The sequence below is a fragment of the Haemorhous mexicanus genome, chromosome Z, assembly GCF_027477595.1.
Source record: "Haemorhous mexicanus isolate bHaeMex1 chromosome Z, bHaeMex1.pri, whole genome shotgun sequence".
Classification (NCBI taxonomy): domain Eukaryota; kingdom Metazoa; phylum Chordata; class Aves; order Passeriformes; family Fringillidae; genus Haemorhous; species Haemorhous mexicanus.
In genome coordinates, this window is record NC_082381.1 from 49,102,969 (window position 1) to 49,127,208 (window position 24,240).

General features: G+C 35.8%; 1 protein-coding gene across 1 annotated transcript in view; it reads left to right on the plus strand.

The window, feature by feature from the left end:
- Nucleotides 1–450: 450 nt before the first annotated feature.
- CNTNAP4 (contactin associated protein family member 4) overlaps nt 451–24,240 on the plus strand; it is a 203,137-nt gene continuing 179,347 nt past the window's right edge. The window contains exon 1 of the mRNA XM_059836635.1: nt 451–688. Within this exon, the coding sequence (XP_059692618.1) occupies nt 592–688 (97 nt within the window). The 5' untranslated portion in view covers nt 451–591. The remainder of the gene's footprint in view (nt 689–24,240) is intronic.

The following is a 24,240-nucleotide window of genomic DNA, read 5'->3' on the forward strand; positions in this document are numbered from 1 at the left end:
AGGCTTAGGCTCTCTCCTACAGGCAAATCGCTTTCCTTTAACAGAGCAGAACTCGCAAAGCTTTTGCAGCGGAAAGTGTAAAAAAAGAAAAAAAAATTAAAAAAATAAAAAGGAAGAAAAATTACTACGCCGGGAAAGGCTGCTCAGCAGGCAGAGCCAGCGGCGCCCAGGCGCAGGCAGCGCGGGCAGCGCAGGCAGGGCGGGCAGAGCGCGGCCGGCGGCGCTCGCTCCCGCCCGGCGCCGCCCCCCGGGGCCGCCCGGTGCCGCCGCCAGGGGTGTCCAGCGCCGCGCCGCGCGGGCTGCCGGCAGCAGCGGCGTGCCGAGCCCGCTGCCGGTGCAGCCCCCTGTGCCTCCGTGCCAGCGGGGGAGGGCCTCGCTGCTGCACCTCGGGGCTTGCTGCTGCGAGACTGAGAAGCAGATCCGGAGGTGTGCGTGCGTGTGCCAGGAGATGCGGAGCGCGTTTGGCTGAGGTGCCTGGCCCCTGGGAAGCTCTGCGAGAAGAGGCGGAGAGAGGCGGTGGAAAGGAGGCAGGAGCAGGACTGAAGTACAGCACAGCTGTTTCCGAATACTCTGGTTCTTTTGGGTGCCTCAATGATTGTGAACATGGATTCTGTCACTGAAATCTTCTTGAAACTGCTCTTTCTCCTGTCTGTTCATCGCCAGCACATGGCAGTGGCAGGGAATAAATGTAAGTATTGCATATGATTTAAAACTCAATCCAGAGTGTGTTGAAAACTTCTGGGATGAAATTTTTTTTTTTTTTTGCATTTGGAATAAATATAATTTTTGAGATAAACATATGTGCTTTGAAATCATGTCATGAAGCTGCTAGCCTGAAAATTTTCTAAAACTCTTCTATAGATTTTTGTCATGAGTCTATGTACAGAATGTTATTAATAAAGCTTACTGTATAAGAGTATCTGGAAGCAGCGTTTTGCTAAGGGATGCATGTTCAGCTGTATTTTCATTTTTGTTTTCTCTTTTGAAGTGCAGTATTTTCCAAGGAATTTTGTCTTACATGGAAGTTACTGGCAGACTTCTATTGTTCAGTGTTTCTATTGTGTAGTGGATTTTAGCATTTGAAAATTTTGAAAGCTGGTGTCTGCATATCCTGGATTAAGCTGGCACTCAGCTTGAATGGCAATCACAGTGCAGTTCAAAGCAGTAGAAATGTAACAAGGAAAAATATGGCTAGCAAGACTTTAAGGTTTCTGCATTGATTGCTTAGGGAGTATTGTTCATGCATGACTACAGAAGAGAATGATAACAGTTACAATAGAAAGTTTGTTTTGTTTTTGTTTTTTTTTTTAATGAGTTTGCCAGTGGAGTGGTATCCCAAAATAAAGACCATGATTACAGTTTTAAGGACAATCTGCTCTCTAAGAGGCAAATCATATATATATATATATAGATAGATAGATAGATAGATAGATAGATAGATAGATAGATATGCAGCTAGATAGATACACACACATACAGGATATATATATATATGTGTGTATCTGAAAAATCTCTGTTTCCAGTATTGAATTAGGTTAATTACCTTAAATTAAAAAAGAAAAAACTTATTAAGTAATCAATTTTCAGGGCTTTTATAATTCAGTAATAGAACTGAGTTATTCTTGCTCCATTTGATTCAGCTTCAACAAGCTGAAGGATTTAATTTTATGTTCCGTGGTAGTGCAGTAGCCTAAATGCCAGATGCTCATAACCTGACCTGAACATATTTTCTCCCCTTCCTGTTAAGGCACTGGTTGTGCATCACAGAAATGGGAAGGGCTGAAGTAATGATTCTATGGGAAGAAAGTGCATGCAAAGCAATGAGGAATGTTCAGGAATAACCTTACATCCCAGTGGTAGGGGACAGCTCCCTGGAAACATTTGAGCAATGGCTGAGAAGTTTGAAGTGCTCAATGGATCTATAGCCTAGGGTTTTGCATATGGATGGTTTGTAAACTAAACATGCTCCCATGAGCCAGACATTCACATTGCAGCACCAGAATGATCTTGTGCTGTCATTCAGTAATGATATCTCATTTGATACTCAAGTGCATAGTGTAGCCCTAAACATGAATACTAAGTTCCTCATGTTAAACACTCTGCTGCAATCCAGTCACAGCTTTAATTCTCTTCATCATTCTGCATTGTACAGTTTATGAATACATCCATTTTCACAAGACCATGATAATTGAATTGCACATTAATAGCATTTGGCACTGTGCACGAAACTAAATCAGTTGCTTACAGGGAGGCATATTAAAACCATTGCAAAAAAAGACTTGCAGCACACAACAAAGCAGTAAAGCACTAGAGGTCACTCTTACAATTTAGGAAGCAAGGTTTGAGGAAGAGGCTCAAGCTTCTTTCCAATATAGAATTCTGAAGGATGAAACAAATCAAGTATAAAATACGTTCACTACTGGCTTTCTCAGATACATCTCAAAACAGGGAAAAATCCTGTGTCAAATGTTTGAATTGAATGAACAGATTTTTTCATGTATATGCTGTTATTTATAAATGCAGAGTATTTTTGTTTAGGAATAAATCCTAACAAGGATGTCTAAACACTCATCTGAATTGAAAATACAAGAACTCTGCCCATGCTACCGACAAGACATCATTATTATGGGAAAGATAAATTATTTAAATTAAACAATGAACACTAACAGATGGAGAGAACTTGGCCAGCCTGATGAAAATTGTTCATTTTCAATATTTAATCTGGAAAAAAAACCCCTTATATATATATTGTTTTGGAAGTGAAAATTTCTGTGGGAGAGGTAGTTTGTTTTAGAAGTGACAGTTTACATCTGAAGTATCATGGTATGAATTTTGTTAGCATGTTACAATTCAAAAAAATTACCTTAGGAGGAAAGGCTTTTTATAGTTACTGATTATGGTAGATCCATGAAGGAGCCACTACCTACCTACTTGAACTTAGTTTACTCCTTTCTTCTTGTGATGTTAACCAGGAATTGAAATCCTTTTCAGTAGGTGCTTCTACTCTTGGCATTAATGTACTTAAAACCCATTTACAAAACCAGGTAAAGTTTGAATGTCTTGAATGAATTTTGATAGCTAGATTTTCCAGTAGGTTGCCACCCATCAAAGACAATAGGATGGGATTTTAATTTTTCCTCTATATTAATATATTTTTACTATTTTAATTTTATGGTTTTTCTGTAGTAATAGGTCCTGAATACTTAAGTTTTACTTTGCCTTTTAGGCCAGCAGCCAGTAAGAAATGACAAAATTAAAGACCTTTAAATTTCATCTTGAAGTGTCATTGGTAATATTACCAAATGAGTTGACCAAAGAAAATTTCCTAGATCAAAAATTGATGTGTTTCAAATTATTTCTGTCCTAAAGAAATTGCAATATTCATCTTTTGAGTAAAATGACTTTGAAGTTCTTAGGTTGTCGGGAGCTAACAGACATATTTTTAATATTTTAATATTATAAATTTTCATTTAAAATATGAAATTTTATTTCTAGTGTCTTATTTTGTTTTTTTTTTCCCTGAAAATTAACACTGACACTTCCAACAAAGAGAAGTAATAATTGATGCTGAAATTCCAAATATTTTAATATTTTTATCAAAAATTTTAATATTTTTAATATTTTATCTGTACTTGTGCTGCTTAGAGCTTTCCTCTGCCTTCTTCCTCCCAAAGAACTGAAGTTCCATTGTAGTTGAAAGAAGTTTGAAGTGCACAGACTTAGTAAGTAATTGTATAAGGTCAAGTGTGAGTTTTAAATGAAAGATTAAGGAAAGTACTGCTATAAGTTTTTTCCACTGGAGCTATGAAACATTTTTATTTTATTGGTAACGGGCTCTATTGTTGTAAATCAGCAAGTTACTAAATCATCACTTGAGAACCTGCCAGAAACTGGTACTCCAGTAAGTGCGGGGGCTTTTTTTTTAAACTCTCTAAAACTGAAGTGTTGCAGAAAATATAATTGAACCTGCTATACACATCAAGTCAGCTGTGACTAAAAATTATTAAGGGAAATTGTTGCAGTGAATGAAAGTAAAAGGAATTGGGGAGTTTCCATGCAAATTCTCACTTCTGCATATCTACTTCTCTGTGTTAAATCTCCCGTTTTACAGAAGCTTTTATGAATTCAGATTTTCACGTGTACTGTGATGATCACAATTTCTATAAGCCCATAAGCATTTATTATTATTATTACTACTACTACTGCTACTACTCCTACTACTCCTGCTACTACTACTACTACTCTTATGATTGCTGTTGATTTTATTTTACATAACAGGAATTTCTTGTTAGTGCTAGATTAGAGGACCTCTCTAAAGATGACAGAGAATGACTATTAATGCAAATGAAGTTTTCAGAGAGAGGACTGAGTGAATACATACCTTGATTATACCATCAGATGCAAGTCATTGTGCAAGTATTACCTGCTGGGAAGGGATTACTTTCTACAAGGAAAACATTGTATATCAATTTTGAAATTATTACCATTCCGATGTTAATTATTGGTACCAAACAGTTCCATAGAATAACTGACAATTTTATGGAACCGCATTGAAATGATACTAAAGTGCTGTTTATCAAAACCAATTTATTTAAAATGTAATTCTTTTACTGTTAGTTTGTAGTTGATGTGAACTGGAGGGGAGGAGAAAGTAGTCCCCCCCTTAATTTTCTTTTTTCCTCATTAATATTTATTTTCTGTTTATTATCATCTATCTCTGCTATGAGAGGGCAATGGAGAACTCATGAGAGATCAGGCCATCTCTGGGCAATTATTTACGTGAATAAAACATTACAGACATCTCTGATATATTTCACATTTTGTTTGTATAGTAACATCAAAAACTTGCATCAACATCAAATCTAAACTAATACCAGAAGGAAAATCTATCTTTTTTTTTTTTTTTAGACTTTAAAGGCTTAGAATTCACAGAAAAGCCTTGGATTGATTACACTGAGTGTAATCAACAATTTACATCCCATTGCTCCAGGCTTTAGTATTCCCATGAATACACTTGTCCCTGAGCCCACTCAGCAGGATGGATGGAGCAAACTTCATCATGATTGGAGGAGTCATGATTGGAGAGACAATTAATGATGTTGTCAAAGTAGGATAGAATCAACCAGAAGCAGAAAATCCAGTAGGATATATGTTAATTATTTATTACATTTGCTGTGTAGATTAGGACATACTTTATTTTGATCAAATGCCAGTCAGAAGTTCAGGAGGAAGCACTAACTTCTTCATGTTTTCATAAATATTCAGTCATGGTCATTCTGCTTGCTTTCTTTCTTACATAAGAGTACGTAAGCCTACATCTGTGTTCATCCGTGAGAAAGACAGCTTTTGACTAAGACAATTTGCCAAAGGCTCACAAAATAATGCATGCTTCTGTCATTGTATTGTATATGAGGAACAAAGCTCAAGTTTAATATCCTTTCCAGGCATTTTTGTGTTGCATTAGAAAAAAATCTACAAACTGATAGTTTGTCATGTATTTATAGATCTGTGTTGTTTTAACCCCAGCCATCAACTAAGCCCAACATAGCTGCTCAGTGATTCCCCCACCAGCAGGTAAAGATGAGGAACGGTAAAAGGTAGAAAACTTGTGGATTGAGAAAAGTTGAACTTGATGATCCTCTTTTCCAACTCAGAATGTTGTGAAATTCTCTAATTCTGTGCATAGGAAAAGCAGAAGTTACATACGCAAGCAAAGTAAAACAAGGAATGCTTCCTCCACTTCCCTTGGGCAGGTAGGTGTTCAGCCGTCTGCAGGAGAGCAGAGCCCCATCACACATAACAGTGTCTACGGAAAACAAATGCCATCACTTCAGATGTTACCTCACCACTTCAAATGCCTCACCCCTTCCTCCCCCTTCCCCCAGTTTTATATGCTGAGCATGCTGCCATGTAGTCTGGGGTATCACTTTGGGTCACCTCTCCTGGCAGTGTCTCCTCCCAGCCTTCCATGCTTTCTTAACTTCCTTTCCATTGAGGCAGTGCAAAAAGCAGAAAAGATTTTTCTTCTGTTTGAGCCCCGCTCAGCAATAACAAAAAAAAAAAAAATTATATTATCAACCTTGTGTTCAGCACAAGCCCAAAACACAGCCCCATACCAGCCACTGTGAAGGAAATTAACTCTACCGCGGCCAAAATCAGCACAATATCTCATATGATATACTTGCCAGTACTCTGTCTACTGATTCATCTTGTGAAAAAACTTCAACAATCTCACCTTCTAACAAGTTTAGCTGAGAAAAAATAGGACAAATATCGCCCCCATCCCTTCTTAATCCTGCTACCTCCCCACTCCAAACAAGCAAATGAAAGAACAACTGAACAGTCAAGAAGCATTACATCTTTCAAATATTTCTTTTCTTTCCCCCTAAGATAAACCTGTGCCTTTGTGCTGCTTGTAGATCTGAGAGTTTATTGTGCTGTATCACACAGGATTGTGGGGAAGTTAGAACTGCTTCTCAGTACTTTTAATGTTTAATGTTAGCTGCTCTCAACTAACAAGGTGATAACAGAGGTGGGAGCTGTGAGAGCCATCACTAATTCAAAGGGCTTTCCTTCCTAGAACACTCCAGGCAATTTTTTAAAAACAGTGAAGAAATAACAAGTACTAAAATTAATCATGTCTGTGTCTGTCACTAACTCCAGAAGTATACATTATTTTTAAGATGTTTCTGAAGTTAAAAAGATAAAATTTGCTTTTTTCTCTGAGTTTTCAGTTGTTTTATGAAGAGGAAAACGTAGTGAAATAGTGAAAACATAGAGAAAACATTGATTATTACGAGTTTCTGTACAATTTCTTTTATTTTGCGCTGTTAAGTGTTTTGTTAAATTGATCTGGTAGTTCTTAAGTATAAAATTTCTTTGTAACTTTTAATTTTGGCAGTCAGAGCCTATGTGTGACTTCTAGATTAAAAATTGAAGAAGAGGTGTCTCTCTCAGTATGCTGATACATATTAGATAAATATCATTATAACTAGGACTGTCTTTCTAAATTTGAGAAATAACATAAAACATAGGAGAAACAGCATGCTGTCAAGACTAAAATGTTTTGCTCTATTTGTTTGTAAAAAGTGATGCATCTTTACTGTTAGAGTTTAACCAGATGTGGTTTGCTGAAATTTTACCTCTGCAATGTTTTGTATCTCTGTATTTAATCATTCTTACTTATTTGCCTTATGTTTGTGTTTTATATATGTGCGAGTATCCCATTACAGGCTAATGTTATACTCTGTAGAATATAGAATACTCTGTAGGTCATCTATTACCATCTGAAGTTGAGATCAGTAACCTTGAGTTAAATCTGTCAAACACAGTGGAGGATTGGTGTCCAATTACTTTGCTTTTCAAAAGAAAGTTTTAAGTGTTTACTACAAATTGGTATGCTGTTTTTTAGGAACCAAAATATTGTGTGGACCTGAGGTAATAGCTATACTGTCCATAATCTACTTAATGACCATTTTTAGTGCAATTATTTGAAAAGTGATTGAAATCCTGGAAACTTCATTTTAAGTAGATTAAAATTAAGAACAACAGAATTATTATTTAAATATCATACTAACTAAATAAGGAAGTAAAGAAAAGTGCCTCTAGGGCCTTAAGTCTCAAAGGATAGAGAAAAAGTGTGGTTAGAAAATCTGTCCAGCTGGGTAATGGGTCTAATAACTTTTCATTAAGTAGATCTTGTTATTTAGTTGTGTTCAAGAATAAGTTATTGCTTGTTCCTTACTGTTAGAGTGCCTGTTTGTTTCTATGATATTATTTGAGCAATTAAAATATTTGCATATGGAGTCTTGAGGAAAAAGTAGATTAGAAACCGCATGTTGGAATATTTGAATTTATTTTTATTACTTAATATAATTTTTTTTCACCCAACAGCTGAAGAAAATCTTTTTTCAAGTGTTCCTCTGTCCTCTTCTAAATCTAAGTAGAAAGTGTTTTCAAAACTTTAGTTGTTTCTAAAAATAAGATTTTATAATTTTTTTTGCTTGATCTGTTCTGAGTTATTGTGAAAAAATAACTTTATAGAAAACTCTGAAGAACAAAAAAAAGTCTCATAAAATACACCGTTAAACAGGGTACAAAAAATACTATTACTCAGATGCCATATAACCTCACCTGGAGAGAAAACAGAATATCTTGTTATTAAAGAAGGCCTGGAGCAGAGGTTTTCAGCAAGACAGCAAGAGTAAAACCATTCGAGGGGAACATGCACTATAAAAATGATGTTCTAGACAAACCAAGTTGCGTACAGGGAGCCCAAAACACTGGTGTAGTTTACCTGCAGCATTCTGCTGCATCCTGAGTTACATTAGACTGGATGTGCTCAATATGGATATTCTATAATTATCTGAAAAATTTAAGGGAATAGGCAAAGTTGGTTTCTTCAGTATTACTAATTATGGTAGAAGTTAGATGATGTGTTAGATGGGATACTAATAAGAAAATACCCATTTGAAGCTCAAAGACTTTTGGAATTAGAAATAAAATTATACATTTTAGCAGGAGAAGGGAGAATTTCCTTGTTCCTTTTATTGTAAATATTACTTACTTTTGAGACATATGATTAACTTCTGTCTTCCGCAGAGACAGGAAAATTGGGATTTATCTCTATGAAATTAGAATTTTGAAATTTAGATATTTGCATCTGAGCTACCTAAGTCCCTTTTTAATCATATGAAAGAAAAAAAGTGTATCTTACGTGAAGTTATGACAAAGATGGAAGGAAGAAATCACATTCAAAGAGGATTTGCAGGATTTGAAGTATTGCCATTTGCCTCTCACTACTGATTTTGACCAAGTAAATAGTTAAGTATTGCCATTTGACTCTCACTACTGATTTTGACCAAGTAAATAGGTAATCTGTATGCTTTGTAGACATTTGCACTAGATGAGATGGGATCCAGTTTTGTCAAAATATCCTACTGTAAATAAGTGTTAGAAAAAAGGATACCAATCTGTATTGATTATTTTGTACAGAAATCACCAGCTATACCTGGCAACTCATTCATATTTGCTGTTAAGACTCCCTGAGTCTCCCTTTCCTGTGTTTGGTAACAAAGGTTCTCCTTGATTTCCCAGGGGTTAATGCTGCTGCCATTGCTAGAGCTAGACAAAACATAGGGACTAAGTGAGGAGCTGGAAATGTCCTTCCAGTGAGATTGTCTTTCATTCCTGAAAGTGTGAAATAGGTATTTTGACCATATGCGATGTTCTGGTAAAGTGCAATCTCATTAAATTAAATAAGCTGAAACTGGCTGTTCTATCCACCTGAGACAGTCTGATCTTTCCACCCCTTTGATAAACCATGTTAAAGCTCCATTTTAACCCTACATTTGTCAAAACTGTAGGGGTTCTGTTTCTTCTAAAGGAAGCATAGAGTGAAAGAGACTCTATTATGAAAAAAAATACCAAAACTCCACAGCATTTCTTTTCATAAAACAATAATAAATAAAAATAAAAATATCCTGGTGCTTTTGTGGTAACTTTAAAGCCTTTCTACTATCCAGACTGACTGTTATTTAGATTAGGAAGCTTCAAGCCAATAAACTGTGGCTCTCAGTATAATTTCCAATCAATGACAGGAAGCCTATCTGCTTTGCAGTGGTCTAGTTTGCAGTAGTTTTGTAATAATAGTGAGATTTACTTGCCCCCTTTTTTTTTTTTTTTTTTTTTAGAAGAATAGGCAATCTTTAGTAACTGGTTTGTTTGGGTTGGTTTTTTGTTTTTGTTTTTGTTTTTTTTTCCTCAGGGGGAGAGTTGTTTTTGTTTCAATTAAAAATAGCACTGAATCTCATCCTTATTCTTTATAACTAAAGCTCCTAGGGAAATCAATGGCAGCTTTGCGTAAATAAATATTGGATAAAAGCTTTAGAAAGAATGAGCTGAATATTCATTCAACAGTGATATGCTGCATAGCTTGAATATGACTGGTCTCTTTATTTCCTTTCTAAGTATCAGTCCTTTTGCTGTGCCCTGTTTGGAGGACTCAGATACACAACTGTATAACAAACAAGAGTTACTCATTTGTCCTGCTTGACAAAATGTAAATATGAGAAGAAAAAGACATTTAGAATGGTAGATACTTCCTGTGGTTGGGGAATTTCTATGCCTGTAGCAAAAAACTACTGCTGTTTTTCTGAACCAATGGTAGCTTTTTTATAAGAACTATCAAGATGATTGATTTTAATTTTCAAGGGTGAAATAGCCCTTAAAACTAAATTCTTTCAGGACTATCTGGATGCAGTGAAGCACACTGACAATTGCTGAGCTCTGCCCTGAAATTGATAAAGTTTGTTGCAGTAAACTCTTAGTTTTATGAGGCTGAGTGTGGAAGTTTTAGGGCTGTGTTTCAGTTGCACCATGCCAGCAGGCTCTGGACCTCCACCATACCTGTCAGAGATTACATTTCTGTTTTCAAGCAAGTTCTGTTTCAGAGACTGCTTCTCCAAAGAGCAGACATGTTCTCCAGTAATTAACACTGAGAGCAAACCAGCCTCCTGGAGAAAGGAGGGATTATCATAAAATTTGTTCGCAAATACTAACCCATAATTTTACTCCTAACATACTTGCTCTTACATAGAGCATATTTGTAAACAAATGTATATGTCACTGAATATGTTTTTCTCCCTGTAAAACAGAACAAACAGAACCACAGTGCTTTGTAATCTCATTTCCTGGTGTACTTTTGGAAGATCTAGATAGCAGTGGTTAGCCTGGAACAAGAGAAGACTAGGACAGGGTTTTTCTCAGGGCACAGTTCTGTAAAAATGTTATTTGGACGTCAAGTAAAATAAAATACAGAAGGAATTCAGGGATAGCTCAATCAGCTGCCAAACCTTTGTTAGTTTTCGACAGACCCAGTGTTACTCTAAGAGACTATCAATATCTGGGTAAAATTTGCAGTTCATATAACAATAATTAAGTGTAAAACTCTTACCTAGACACAGGTGACAGGTTATATGTAGCTATAGCATTCTCCTGAAGAATCCTTTCAGTTATGATAGGCAATGTCTAGGGTTTTTTAATGGAATATCACTTCAGCATCTACTCTTCGTATATTGTTAATGAGTTTGGGGTATCGTGACTTTATTTTTTGCTTTCTCAAGGGCTCAAAAACCTCCATCTACTCAACTTGTTTTGACTTTTGTGAACAGTCATTACCTCATAGATCATACTTAGGCTGTATACCTGTGCTTTACTGTGTTCTGATTCATTCTCTGTGGACAGGAAAATAAAGAATTTAAGAGGTAGAGACTGGGGAAAAGGAAGATTGATGTGCAGGTACCCATATGTACATTTCTGTACTGTCTGCAATGAAGTTTTTTTATTTTCAAACCCTTTGCAAATTGTCTACATCTCTTTGCCAGTTTGCTCTTTGTAGCCCAGCAGTGGTAGACATACAGTCAGACTGCCGCAAATTTAGAGTGATGGGTAAGTGATGGATCCACAGTTATGCTGGACTTTATCTCTGTTATACTTAGGCAACTGCAGTAGAAAATAAGCTTTTTTTTCACCATTTTGGGTCATGTTGTGGGAGGGTGGGTGGAGGTCTGGACTCTACCATGGCAAATAAGTCTTTTCTTCTTGTATCTCTGCAGTGACTACATAGAAATTTGATCGTATTCTGCTTCTTGGGAAGGATGGTAGTATATTCTCTTTGGATATTCTACACAAGGACAGATAGAGAAATTCTAACAGAATTCTCTGATGTAGCTCTCAACTCTAGTAAAGTCTGTATGTGTGATGGAGGTACCGAAGAGAGTTGTCTCTGTTTTGATGTTTCTAATATATTTTCATAATGTCTCAGTGGAAGTGTTTCTAAGATAATGCCGCAGGTGTTGAAAACGTATATTGAGTAGAATCAAATTGTGTCAAGTTTCAGTGCATGGTTGTGCATACTTGAGTATTACAGATATAAAGATGTTCATATTTACATGTTAGCTTTTATAGTTACATGTATCCTTATCTTTCTTAATGCTTTAATGCAGTCTCAATAGATTTTTTTTTTTTTATGAAAGATTCATTCATCTTTCACATCTGAATTTTTGTTCATATGTTGCCAGTTACTGATGGCCTGGATATTTAATTATTTATATTATTTTTGTGGCTTTGACTAATGTAGAAGTACGTTTGGGAAACATCCCAAACTAGACATGTGCCCTTTTCTCAGTAATTCACAATGGATAAATGTAATAAATTTAACCTTAAACCAGGAAGACCCAGGAAGAATTTTTAAATGTTTCTGTCATCCTTCCTACCCTGCCTCTTGCCAGTAAAGACCTATGTGTAGGAGAAAGCAGTGATGCAGACAGTGTTCTGCTGACTTTGGAACCTCACTGCTAAAAATATGTTAGAACCACTTTTATAGTAGTGGACAATTTCAGTCAGAAAATCAGGTATTGTTTGGTACAAAATCTTTTTTCAGACTAGAACATTCTAAAATATTGGATGTTTCTTAAACTGTAATTTTTCATAAAACATAACCAGGTAAATAGGTGTTAAATAGCAGTGGGTAGTAATCACTCAGTATGTTACCTTCTTGGAGTATAAATAGTGATCTATTTTATACTATCTTTTAATATCTGCCTAAAAATATTTGACAGATAGTATCTTGATCCTCTTAAATTTATTCCAAGCAAATAATTCATTGTCACTTTTACAGCAATTAATCTATCATCGCTGAGAGAAGAAATGCTATGCCCAATCAGTATTATCAGTATTAGAATATGGAATTTTATGGAAGAAGAATTGTATTATTCTTTCAGACTAAACAGAAGTTTTATTTTCAGAGCCTAAGTGTGCAACTCAAAAGAAAATAAAACATTTTTTAAAATAGTCAATAGTAAGTGATATTCTGCTTAAACTGCTGTTGGGGAATTTTTATTTGATCTGTCAAGGCATGTAAAACACATGTTCATGCTTAAAAAAAATTTATATATATATATATATATATATATATATATATAATGTATGTATGTAATCAATGAATGATACAGTGAGCAGAATCCTACTTCAATAAGTGGTTTTAAAACAAGATGCCTCTTGACAGATGTTTTTTAACCACTACACCCAGTACCAGCCCTGTGAGTGGTCACACCTCAGCCCATCCTTGAGTCCAGGCCTTCTCCCAGTACTGCTGCCCAAATGTGGACCCAGGCGCCTTGCTGGTATTCCTGGATTGCTGTAAGACAGTAGGGAGTCGTGTATTTGGCAACCTTCCTCCTTGACTCTTTACTCCCTTCTGAGGCATCCTTGCCCTCTATACCAAATTATTTCTCAATCACAGATTTACTACTGATGACTAGTTAGAATTTGACTTTCCCCTTTCCACTTTTCTACTTATGTAGCTTTTAGATAACTCCTTTTTTTTTAATTGTAGCTGAAAAGACTGATTTTGTACTCAAATGTTAAAATAGAATTTGTACCCAACTTACACACAATACTATGTTTGAAATGGTAGACTGTAGACAGGGACAAAGCAAAAATGCCCATATCTTAGTCTAATATGTTTTCAAATAGTATTAAAATTGAGGAATGATAACTCTCCCAGTTATTTTTAGGACTTGAAAATTCATTCATTTACTCTAGAAATATTTACACTTCTATGCAGGATTTTTTTTTCCTTTTTATTTCCTTTTTTTTTTTTTTTTTTGGTGTGTGTGTTTTAAAATTGACTCAGTTTAAAGTTTTTTTACAATGGCAGAGTTTGCTGTAGTATGAAATAATGTTACATGATCAGTCAAAACAGAGGTTTGTGGAACTAGACTGTAAGGGACTCTTACTTCATGAACTCCCTCAATTCTCTTTTGCAGGCATCAGAAATTCAGATGCTTGATTGTTTCATTCACCGTGGCCTCATTTGTTTCCCTGGCAAATTTTCCAAGAGTTGGAATTATCTCTATTTCTAACACATGATTTGGCTGCCACAATAGGCCTTGGCCGCTCTACTCATTACTGTTTCTTACTATTAGTGAGAAATGTGCAGTTTTCATAAGGATATGAGTAGATAGGTCCTTTGAACTTGGAAGTGATGCATATATTTGAATATTTGAAGCAACAACTCATAAAAGAAAGAAGAGCCTGATAGACACTAAACCTGTGTACTGCTGACAGTCCATCTGTAACACATCATTTCTGTGTTAGCAAATGGGTTTACTCATAATGGTTGGTTGTGTGTGTCAGCACTGCACAGTGTTGCTATCTTGTGTAGTTTTAATGCTGGGTTTTGATATTATACACCTCCTGTGTAACTCCAGTATTCAAACAGTTGCACAAAATGAAGTCTTTCTAATGTTTTTTTTAAGAATTAATTCTAATTGTGGAAGAGAATAAAACAGCTTCCTGACTTACCTCAGCTAAGGCATGAAATAACTGCGTGTGGCTCTAAAGGATTTTAAGTTTGAGTCCCATTCTAGGCTCCCAGTTCATTCATGTTCAAGAAAAGATTTCAACAGGAACGTAGCTGGCATCAGCACCTTTAAAAGAGCGAGAATATATTGACTGATTTTTCCCTTGTTTTGCATCTTAGCTATTTTTTTATTTTGATTTGAGAATTGGTGTTATTGCTGGGAAACTTCAGGTAACATTGATTGTATTGCCAGGTAACTCAAAATCTGGGGAAAAGGAAACCACAAAAGCAGCTAAGAAAGAACTTTTCATCATTTAATTGTCAGGAGCTAAACTTTATGAATTTTTAATACATAATATCAATGAATTCTTTAGGGTGGCAAGATAGCACTTGTAACTGTACTCATAAATCTATATGTAAAGAATTACTTCACAAACCAGTTGAGTTTTTGTTTTTATTTCTATAGTCGTGACTTTAAAATTTCTTTTAATGAAATTGCTGACATACATTACTTGTTTTTTTATGTGCCTCACACTGCAGAGCTCTCTTAGACCTTTCTTTTTTGCTCAGTTTTAACATGGTTTTCCTGTTGATGTTTTTGTGTTTATATTCAGATTTGTGAATTTAACACAGGACACAAGCAATCAAATTGCAGATACCAATGCAGACCCTTTCTTAGGGTGATCAGGAAGATATCTATTGTTACTCTTCAGAGTGAGTTTCAGAGTTAGTTCAGATATGCATTCACAGTAAAAATACAAATGCCAAACATCCTGCACAAACATTTCTGTGGTTTTTTCGGTGTGCCATTCACAGCCGCTGTTTGTTGAGCTCACATCTGTAAGAAGGGATGCCTTTCCAAACAACAGAATGCTTCACTTAATATGTCTTTTTCTGTCACTAGTAGAAGTTCTAACTTTTTTATGCAGCACCATTGAACAAAGTGAAAACACTGGTTTATGTCAAAGGAGGAGAAAAACAGCCATGACCTCCTCTAGATGTGTATGTCTCTGATAGTGCTGAATTCAGTCAAGCCCCTCAAAACAGCTGCTTCCCTCGCCTCTCCACCTGCCCCCACCATAAGTTTAAATTATTGATCTAACAGTAAAAAACACTTAGTTTGATATTGTAATTAGGCACTATCTTGAGGAGAAAATGGATAGATAATACTTTAATAATTAGAGCAGGAGCATTCCATGCAATGACAAGATGAGTTTTATTTTAATCATAGGTAAATTCATTAAGCAATAATGAAATGCAGTGTTTTTTCTATGCATTCTGCTATGCTATTAGATTGCTTGTTTTGTTTTCTCTAAAGGTGAATCACATTTCTTTAAGCAGACCAGCAAGATAAGACAGGCAGTTCAGCATAGTCTTTTTGTCTCCAAATGTCTGGTGATTTTTACAGCTGTGTATAGAAATGTGAGAAAGTAGTACTAAATAGAAAAGTCCAGGAAGGGATTTTCTTTTCATGTGAAGACTTCCTTCATTGAAAAGGTGAAGAAAGACTTGACAAACTAGGGCCAAGAGAAAAAATGAATTAATTCTATCAGACAGTGCATACTGTTCAGAAAAAAAGGAACCCGTATTTATTTCATCTACTGTATTTTTGAGATTTCAGTATTTGCCAAGAGATTAAGATACCATCTTCAGCCCGAAATGATCTTTTTTTCATAGTTTGAGTAAGCGCAACAGTAGATATCTCATACAACTTTTTCACTACTAGAAAACTAACATAATGATAAGAAATGTGATAATTAGCTAAAAACACAGGCTGGTTTTATAACCATGAAGTTGGATTTTTTTCAAAATAATCTTCTTGAAAAAAGAGTTATTGAATTGCAAGATTTTTTTGGCAAGTAAATTGAAAATTAAATTATATCTCAAAGACCTTATTAATTCTTTAAAACCAATTTCTAAATTGGTTTGAATGTGGTATTTTTGCACTGTTATTTTAACACAGTATTTCAGTTCTACTGAAATATGAGAGAGTGCAATAAAGATCTTTTTCCTTTCTTACATTTCTGTTTTTTCTTGAAAGATCTCATCATAATTTTGCAATATTGTACTCCAGGAACAGGTTGAAAGAGAGTGTCCTTGTGCATTACTTTTGTTTTTCTTTATTTCACATAGGCAGCTTAAATAGCTTTACTTGTATTATACTCACATGGATATGATAGTGTTAGCAATCAAAATAAAGCAGGAATTCCTAAGGTTGTCTGTCCAAATGTTTCTAATTGGCCCTCAATTATAGTGGGCTTGGAAACTTTAAATAGACAGTAGGTACAAGATATTGGTTTTCACTGAAAGGTCAATATTTTGAAATTGGTCTTTTAATACTTGAGTTTTTTTAAGACTTGGTTTCATCAGTATTTTTTACTCCTTTATAGTGTGTCATTACTTCAATAGAGCTCTATCATTCATCTGAGAGCAAGCAATCAGTAACACTGGATTTTGTTTTCTATCCCACTACTGTATTCTTCCTTGTGAATGTGTAAGGAAGGATGTGAAAAATGACCCTTGAAAAAGGAATTTTTTACCTTTCTATAAATCTCTTAATCCAGAATGAACAAAACCTTGATTTATTTTTGTCTTGGTTTGAAAGACAGGTGTCTGCTAAAGAAAGCAGGAGCCTTCCTTGGAATGGAAAATGTAAACTGAATTATTCCCACTGAATTATTATAATTTTGAAATGAAGGGGCTCTCGGGCAAAGAGATGAGGGGTAGGAGCAGCATTTCTTTACTGGCTGTATGACACAGCAAACAAACCCGCACGGCCGGGCGCTGACCCCAGACAGAGCCCGGAGCCCAGGCCCGGCCTTCTCGGCCGCGGGCCCTTTCCCTCTGCTGCAGTTCCGGGCACGGCCAGCGGGGGCGCTGCTGGCTCCCGGGGGGCGGGGCAGGCGCGGTGACTCCCCCGCGGCTGCAGGGGGCGCTGTGGCGCGGGGAGCGCGCGGCGATGGCGGCTCGGCCCGGACGGGAAGGGGTGGCGGAGAGGCTTCGCCTTACAAACCCTGGGGCAGCCGATCCCGCTGTCCCAGCAGGACTCTGAGGAGCACCAAGCCGGGACAGGAGTCTCGGCAGGTGGGGCGTGCGGGGCTGCAGTGCAGTGAAAACTCCGAGCAGTGCCGAAAAAGCGGTGAGAGCGGGACAGCAACAGCCCGGCTCCCACCAAGGTGGGGAGAGGCGAGCTCAGGATCCCGGGCACCCGAGCAGTCGGGGATGGGTCCCTCTTTTAGTGAGGTGGGGGATAATAAGGTCTCAGTTCAGTGGCTGTTCTCATGAGCAGAGGCTCACATCACAGCAGAAGAAGCAGCTCCGGGCTGGGCTCCAGCAGCAGCAGCAGCGAATTGCCTTCTCCAAGCAGCAGCTCCGACCGCCCTCCTCCAGCGCCAAGAGAGAGAGAGCAGCTGCCCCTGCCCCATCCCTTACCTACCAAATTCTTGGAGAGAAACTCCCAGAAAAGAGAGATTCCTCCTTCCCTGAGCTTGGCCACTTCTTTTGTTTTTCTTAAGTACCCTGTTGTTAATGTTTCTTAGTAACTCCAGGGAAAAATTCTATAAGTAAAAAGGAAAAAAGTAAATAAACCTAACCCCTACAATTTTCTGCTCTGTTTTTCTTTCTCGTCTGTCCAGATGATTGAGGGCTGTGTTTGGGATGTTATCCACTAGGACTGGCCTATAGTAAATTGTTTATATCTGTGTCTTTGGGGCTGGGGTGTGGATTTGTAATTCTTCATGTTGAGACAGCAATTGAATGTGATAAATTTTAAACATCCACTTGTTTTTTTACACCTGTAAGTAATTTTATGTCATCTTATGACTGACTAGTACACTTCATTCATGTCTGTGTAATAAGCTTCTGGCTTGAGCTGAAATTCTTATTTCCGGTCAGGTACGTGACCTTGTATTTTCTGCTGCCAGACTTCATTCACTGTTACACTGCCATCACCTAGCTCTGTCTTTTGATATCTTGATTCTGCTCTAGATTGATAACACCTAATTGTACAGGGAGATGAATTCATGAATAAATCTATGGGTTTTGTTTCATGGTCTTAATGAAATTAAGGAATTCCTTGATTGTGTGATTACTTAAGTCATGGGTGGTTTGATTCTTCCCTTCTCAGTGTCTCATATGGCCATTTTCTTGCTTTTATGCAGTATGTAGTTCCTTTTCTCATGTACTCATGAATGACTAGCAATTTCCTATATAACAATAGATAAAATCAGCCACTGCTTTTCTGTCTAAAAATTGCCTGTCACAGAAAACCACAGATTTGACTTGATCTACATGAGATAAACTTTGTTCCATTTGATCTAGTTTTTGATTTACCTTCATTTTCTTAAATATTCTTTCCTCTCAGAATTTTCCTAAATTCTCATGTATTATTGAAGTCAGATTTACACATTTTTTACTCCCAGTTTTGTAGCCATTCTACCTTTCTTATCCTCTCCTTTCTGTATTTTTACTACACAGGATTTTGTCCACTTACTCTGTTCTAATTCACCCTGTTAGATTAGTTTATGGTGCTTTTATTTGCACGTGTAGTAACATGTATCAGGTTTTCGGAATTCAGAGACAGACACTTCTGAACAGAGTGGGGATGCTATAATACACTGCTGTTGACTTTTTTTTTGTTTTCCAGTTGTTCACGTTATGCATTGTACTTCAGTATCTTTGGTCATCAGTCACATTTATAAAATCGTTTGAGAGAATTTCTTATATAATTTAGTAGGTAACATTTTATTTGTTGGAGCAAGAAAATTTCACATTTAAGCCTTCATGTTTTCATGCTTCAAGAGGAAATGAGATGTGTGTAGAGCAAAGTTGAATGTCTCATCAATAAACATAGGCACTCTGTACTTGTTGATATGCAGAAGCATGGATATTAAAAGATACACATGTACTCAGAATTAATTCTTAAACTTCATCATAAAATAAGATGGTAGCAGTCAATAAATGTGTAAGTGATAGGAATTTTGGAAATTTTTCTGGTATTATTGCTTCTAAAAATACTTCGCATGTAGTTTATATTTGCTTTTTATTATATTATGAGGGAACAATCTAATTTAATTTTGTACTGTTGGCTTTTCTGTTGCTTTTCTTAATCTGCTTAGATCAAGTAATGTATTTGAGCTGTTACAAGTGAATAAATGGTTTTCATTTAATAAAAATACCTAGTAAAATTTAGATCCTCCCTAAACAAAAGCAGATCTAATAGCAGTAAGCTCTGTTTAATTACCTAAATGTGTTGTGCCCGGTAGAAATATTTTGTGTAGTATGTTATTTAAGCATCTTTTTTGTAAATGCTTAAATATATCTCTTTCATGTTCCTGCATAGAAATTTTTAGAGCCCTTTGATTTTGTGGTGAGAGTTATTAATTTATGTCATTCAGCTAATCAAGTCTTTTCAAAATCTGGTATAGATCTCAGAAATTGTGGAACTTGATTCTAAGTGTCTGCATTTATATACCTTGAAATTACATTTGTAGATCTGGAAATAACATACATTAATAACTTTAAGTAGTTGAAATAGTAGTACATAGCCATTTTTCTAGATGAAGCAGGGAAAAAGTACTATGTTTGTCATTTGTCTGAAGTCAGTCAAATTTTTGACTTCTCTCCGTTTGTACAAACTTAAAAGAAAATGATTAAATTGTGCTGCATTTTAACAGTAATGGCCCATCATTTTGAATAAATACAAGCAGTTAAATATAATGATGGTTTTATGAAAATTACTTTGGCTCAATCCCAATTTTAGGGTACTTTTTACCGTGTTACATTTTTTACCTGTTACATTAAAAAAAAAATAAGTAATATAATAGTACCTCATTGACTTTTGATAGGAAAGAACTTCCAGTGGCTTACGTTAAAATGTGTCTTTATATGACACTCAGTCCATTGAGATAACTTATATAAGATATGCTTTCTTCACTATTTATCATCTATTGTTTTGATATCAAGAGATTGTGTATTTATCTGCTTGATTTAAGGTTTTGTTTGCTTTGTCTAAAGAGTAAGATTAGTATTCTGCAGTAACATTGTGCCTTCTCAACCTTGAATAAAAATACAGGAAGAAAGGAAGTAAACTTGATGACCTTGCGTGATTGACTTGAGCTTTTATAAGCTTTCAGATTGTAAATATCTATGACTTTTATAAGAAGAAAACATAGTATTTTTACTTCAACCTTAGAATGCTAAAACAACCAAAAAAATAATTTTGACCTGCTTTAGAGCAAATTTCAGCAGACTGCGCTAAGTATTGACACTAATATAAAAATATTGGGGAATAAGGGGTAGTTATCTATCTCCCATATGTATCTCTGTTTTGTTTGTTGTTGTTGTTGTTGTTGTTGTTGTTGTTGTTGTTTTGTTTTGTTTTGTTTTGTTTTGTTTGGTTTGTTGTCTTTTGGGTTTTGTTTGTTTTTGTTTGTTTGTTTGTTCTTAAAATTTTATTTACTGGCAGGCTCACCATGAACTCTCCTGCTAAAGGTCAGTAGTCTTAGGACTTTTCAAAATGATGAGTGTAAGCCTTATTCATAGGCAGTTAAAACCTTTCAAAACTCTCAGTCTTGATAGAGCTTTTTTCAACTTTGGTTTTTCCCATCAGTATTTAAGACATTATCAGCACATTTCTTCAGTTGCCACACACAGTGATTTTACTTGACTGCACATACACTGTTCTCTACTGTAGAGGAGAAGAACCTTTGTTTCATTTCTACTCTTTAAAGTTTTATTTTTCTGTCATATTAAAACATGAAATTTATAAGTAGAAGGGCAAACAAAAACAACTTAAGAGATCTGATATTATAATAATAAAATCATTACATTTCTACAAATAAGAATTTCTCAGAGGGGAATAAGTTGGCTGATTGATTGAAGAAGGAGCTGATTGAAGATTTTACCACTTCAAAAGTGGCAAATGTGTGCATGCAGATATGTCATAGTGTGGCTTGGTCCTGTTTCCAAAAAATATAAGGATCGAGAGTAGTTAATGAAGCTGAAATAAGGAAAGGTTTAATTGAATTTCTGGATATTTGTATTTCATATATCTAATTTTAAAAACAGTTTTTCTATTTAAAAATTTTCTTTAAAACTTGGATTAAAATTTGATTTAAATTTTTTATTAAAAATGTAAAATATTTTTCCTTCATATACCTAGGTGTTTTCTAGTTAAATAAATTAGAAATATTTAAATAAATGTGAAATATGTTGTATGAATTAATTTTGTTTCTGTTTGAGGAGGAAAAAGAAAATGTCAGCACTGAAATTTCCATGGACTTACATTTTGCAGTATAAAATTGAATATATATAAACTGATAAGGATTTATATTTTTCCATAGATTTATATTTTGCAATATAAAATTGAATGTATATAAACTGATAAAAGACATTTTTGAGTACCACTGTAAGCATTTATCTGTGATTATTTGTGGTTGATTGTTTGGATTTTCTGGTGCCTTGTCAGAAGAAAGTCCATCTGGCATCCTGAATAAAATCCTTTCCCTCATGATCTCAAAGTTTTAATGAACTTTACTATCTTTACAACTACTCCTGTTCTTAAAATCTTAAAATTGAGTTGAAATAAGGAAACATAAAGCAAAGTTGGACAGCAGAATAGAGGAGAGACATAAATAGTTATACACACTGTAGTAAAAACAGTTACAGAATTATTATGTCTTATTTTTGTAGGGCACCAAGTTAAACATTATAACACTTTCTTGATGTAGGTTTTTTAGGTTCTTGTTTGAATTGTGAGAAAACAACTGTCTAGTTACAAATTGCTTGTGAGACAGCCACCAAGCCTTTTCTTTGTTTACTCACACCATCTGGTATGTCTCAGAAGTTTTGTGAAGGTAAATGTCTTGAAAATTACACACTCAGATGTCACAATAATGGGTATTGTGAAGTAAATAGGAGAGAGAAATTTCTTTCAGTTGTGGTCTGTGTTGCACCAGAACACCATGGAAACTGTAAGCTCCTGGTTAAACTGTAAGTGCAGAAAAGAAGTTTGTAGTATATCTATCTGAAGCAAATGTAATGAAAAGTAAATTGAACATGAAGATGGGCAGATATTTTACTGGCTAGTTTTGCTTCAAAGTCGGTAAATAAGTCTGTGATTTTTTTTTTTTATTTGCTGTTATTTGCGTTTACTGTAAATATTATGAGTTTGCTGTGAAGGAGAACATTATGAATTTTGCAGATTAAACAAGGACAGTCTGTGGTTTCCTAAATATGGTTTTGCACCATCTCCATCTGAGAGCATTTAGGTTTGTTGCGGCAAAAGTATTAAGCACCACTTTACTTTAAATCATTTTTGGTTGTGATTGAAAACTTTTACTTGTTTACCTTCCAAGAAATGAATGATGTGATTGCAAATTTGCTATTGTTTTAAATATATACTACTTTAAATCAATTAAACTTGACTCAAATTCTCTTCAATGATGGACAGAAATACTTTAATCACATCGCTTAAAGATAATTTACTTCATTCTCAACCCTTTTAAAGTCTCTTTGTGCTCTTAATTAGAGCCTTGTTTTGTAGTGAAAGTGTATACCCTTGTAAAGCACTGAATTCTGAGGTTCTTGCTGAGCATCTCAGAAAAGTAGTCTAATAAGAAAATCTGACTGGAAAAAAATGTGGATGTGTATAGTACTGCTCCTTGATTTTTATTTCTTTAAATTTGGAATGGAATATAGATTAATAATTCTAGGTTCTAGTTTCACAGAGATTGTGAATTACAGATCTTTTAATTTCATATATATTTTCCACCCACTGTCAGAGGGGGAATAAAGTCAATTGGCCAGAGAGAGGAATGTTCCATTTCTTTCTTCATCCATCTTGTTAACCACATAAATTCTTGATGTGTAGGGCAAGACAGTTCATTTGAATAAGATTGGGTGAACGCTTGTGTCATGATTCAATACCTTATAGTCCCTTAAAGAATCGCCTGCAAAGGTATCAGCGACTATGTGCAAATAGTGTAAAAGCTTCATTCTACTGCTTGCTAGATGCTTGAGACACACTGAAAAAAGCAAAATTCTAAATTCTGAAATCGAACTAAAACCAGAATAAACCCCAAAAGTATATCTGTCTGGAGGGGATAGGGAAAAAGAGCAAAAGTAGGAAGGGTGAGGATAATAAAAAGTGTTTTAGGAAAGTTGAGATAAAATACCCCATGCTAAACTGATTTATTTTTAGCACTGTGAATAGAAGAATTTTGTTGTAGAAAAAAAATCTGCATTAAGCATATCAGAAGTGCATTTGATTTATACTGTTATGGGGTCGGCTGTCTGTCTCTGCCCCCACACATGCTCAGGATGGTTCTTGCACGCTGGGCTTCAAAAGATGAGTCTGGACGCTAGGTTTTTTTGGTCTTCAGAATTGTTTATTATTTCTTATCTATAAAGTCCCTTCTCTGCCCGAAGGATCTGACCAGCACGGCAGCCAAAGGCACTCTGCCCACCCCCAAGGCGTTCGCATCTTTTATAACAAAACTACGTATATCTTATTTACCTTTTGTCCCCAATACCTATCATCTTCTTCACTAACTACACTCTCATCCCAGACCAATCCCCAAATGCCAACACCACTCCAGAAGATGGAAGACAGGAAGAAGAAAGAAGAGCCTGGTGGCACACCCTGATTCCTCCATCTTGTCTCTGCAACCCCCCTGTACCAAAACCCCAAAATTTGTGATTCACCCTATAATGATATCTTCTCTTCACTATTTACACTCGAGTGATTCTCGCAGGTTCCATTTCCTCATACCTCGGTGGCACATCTCTAGATGGATCAAAATCAAGTCACCAAGTGCTTTTGGCAACATTCCAAGACTCCCGAGCCCCCCCAAGGGTTCTCTCGGTAGCTCTGG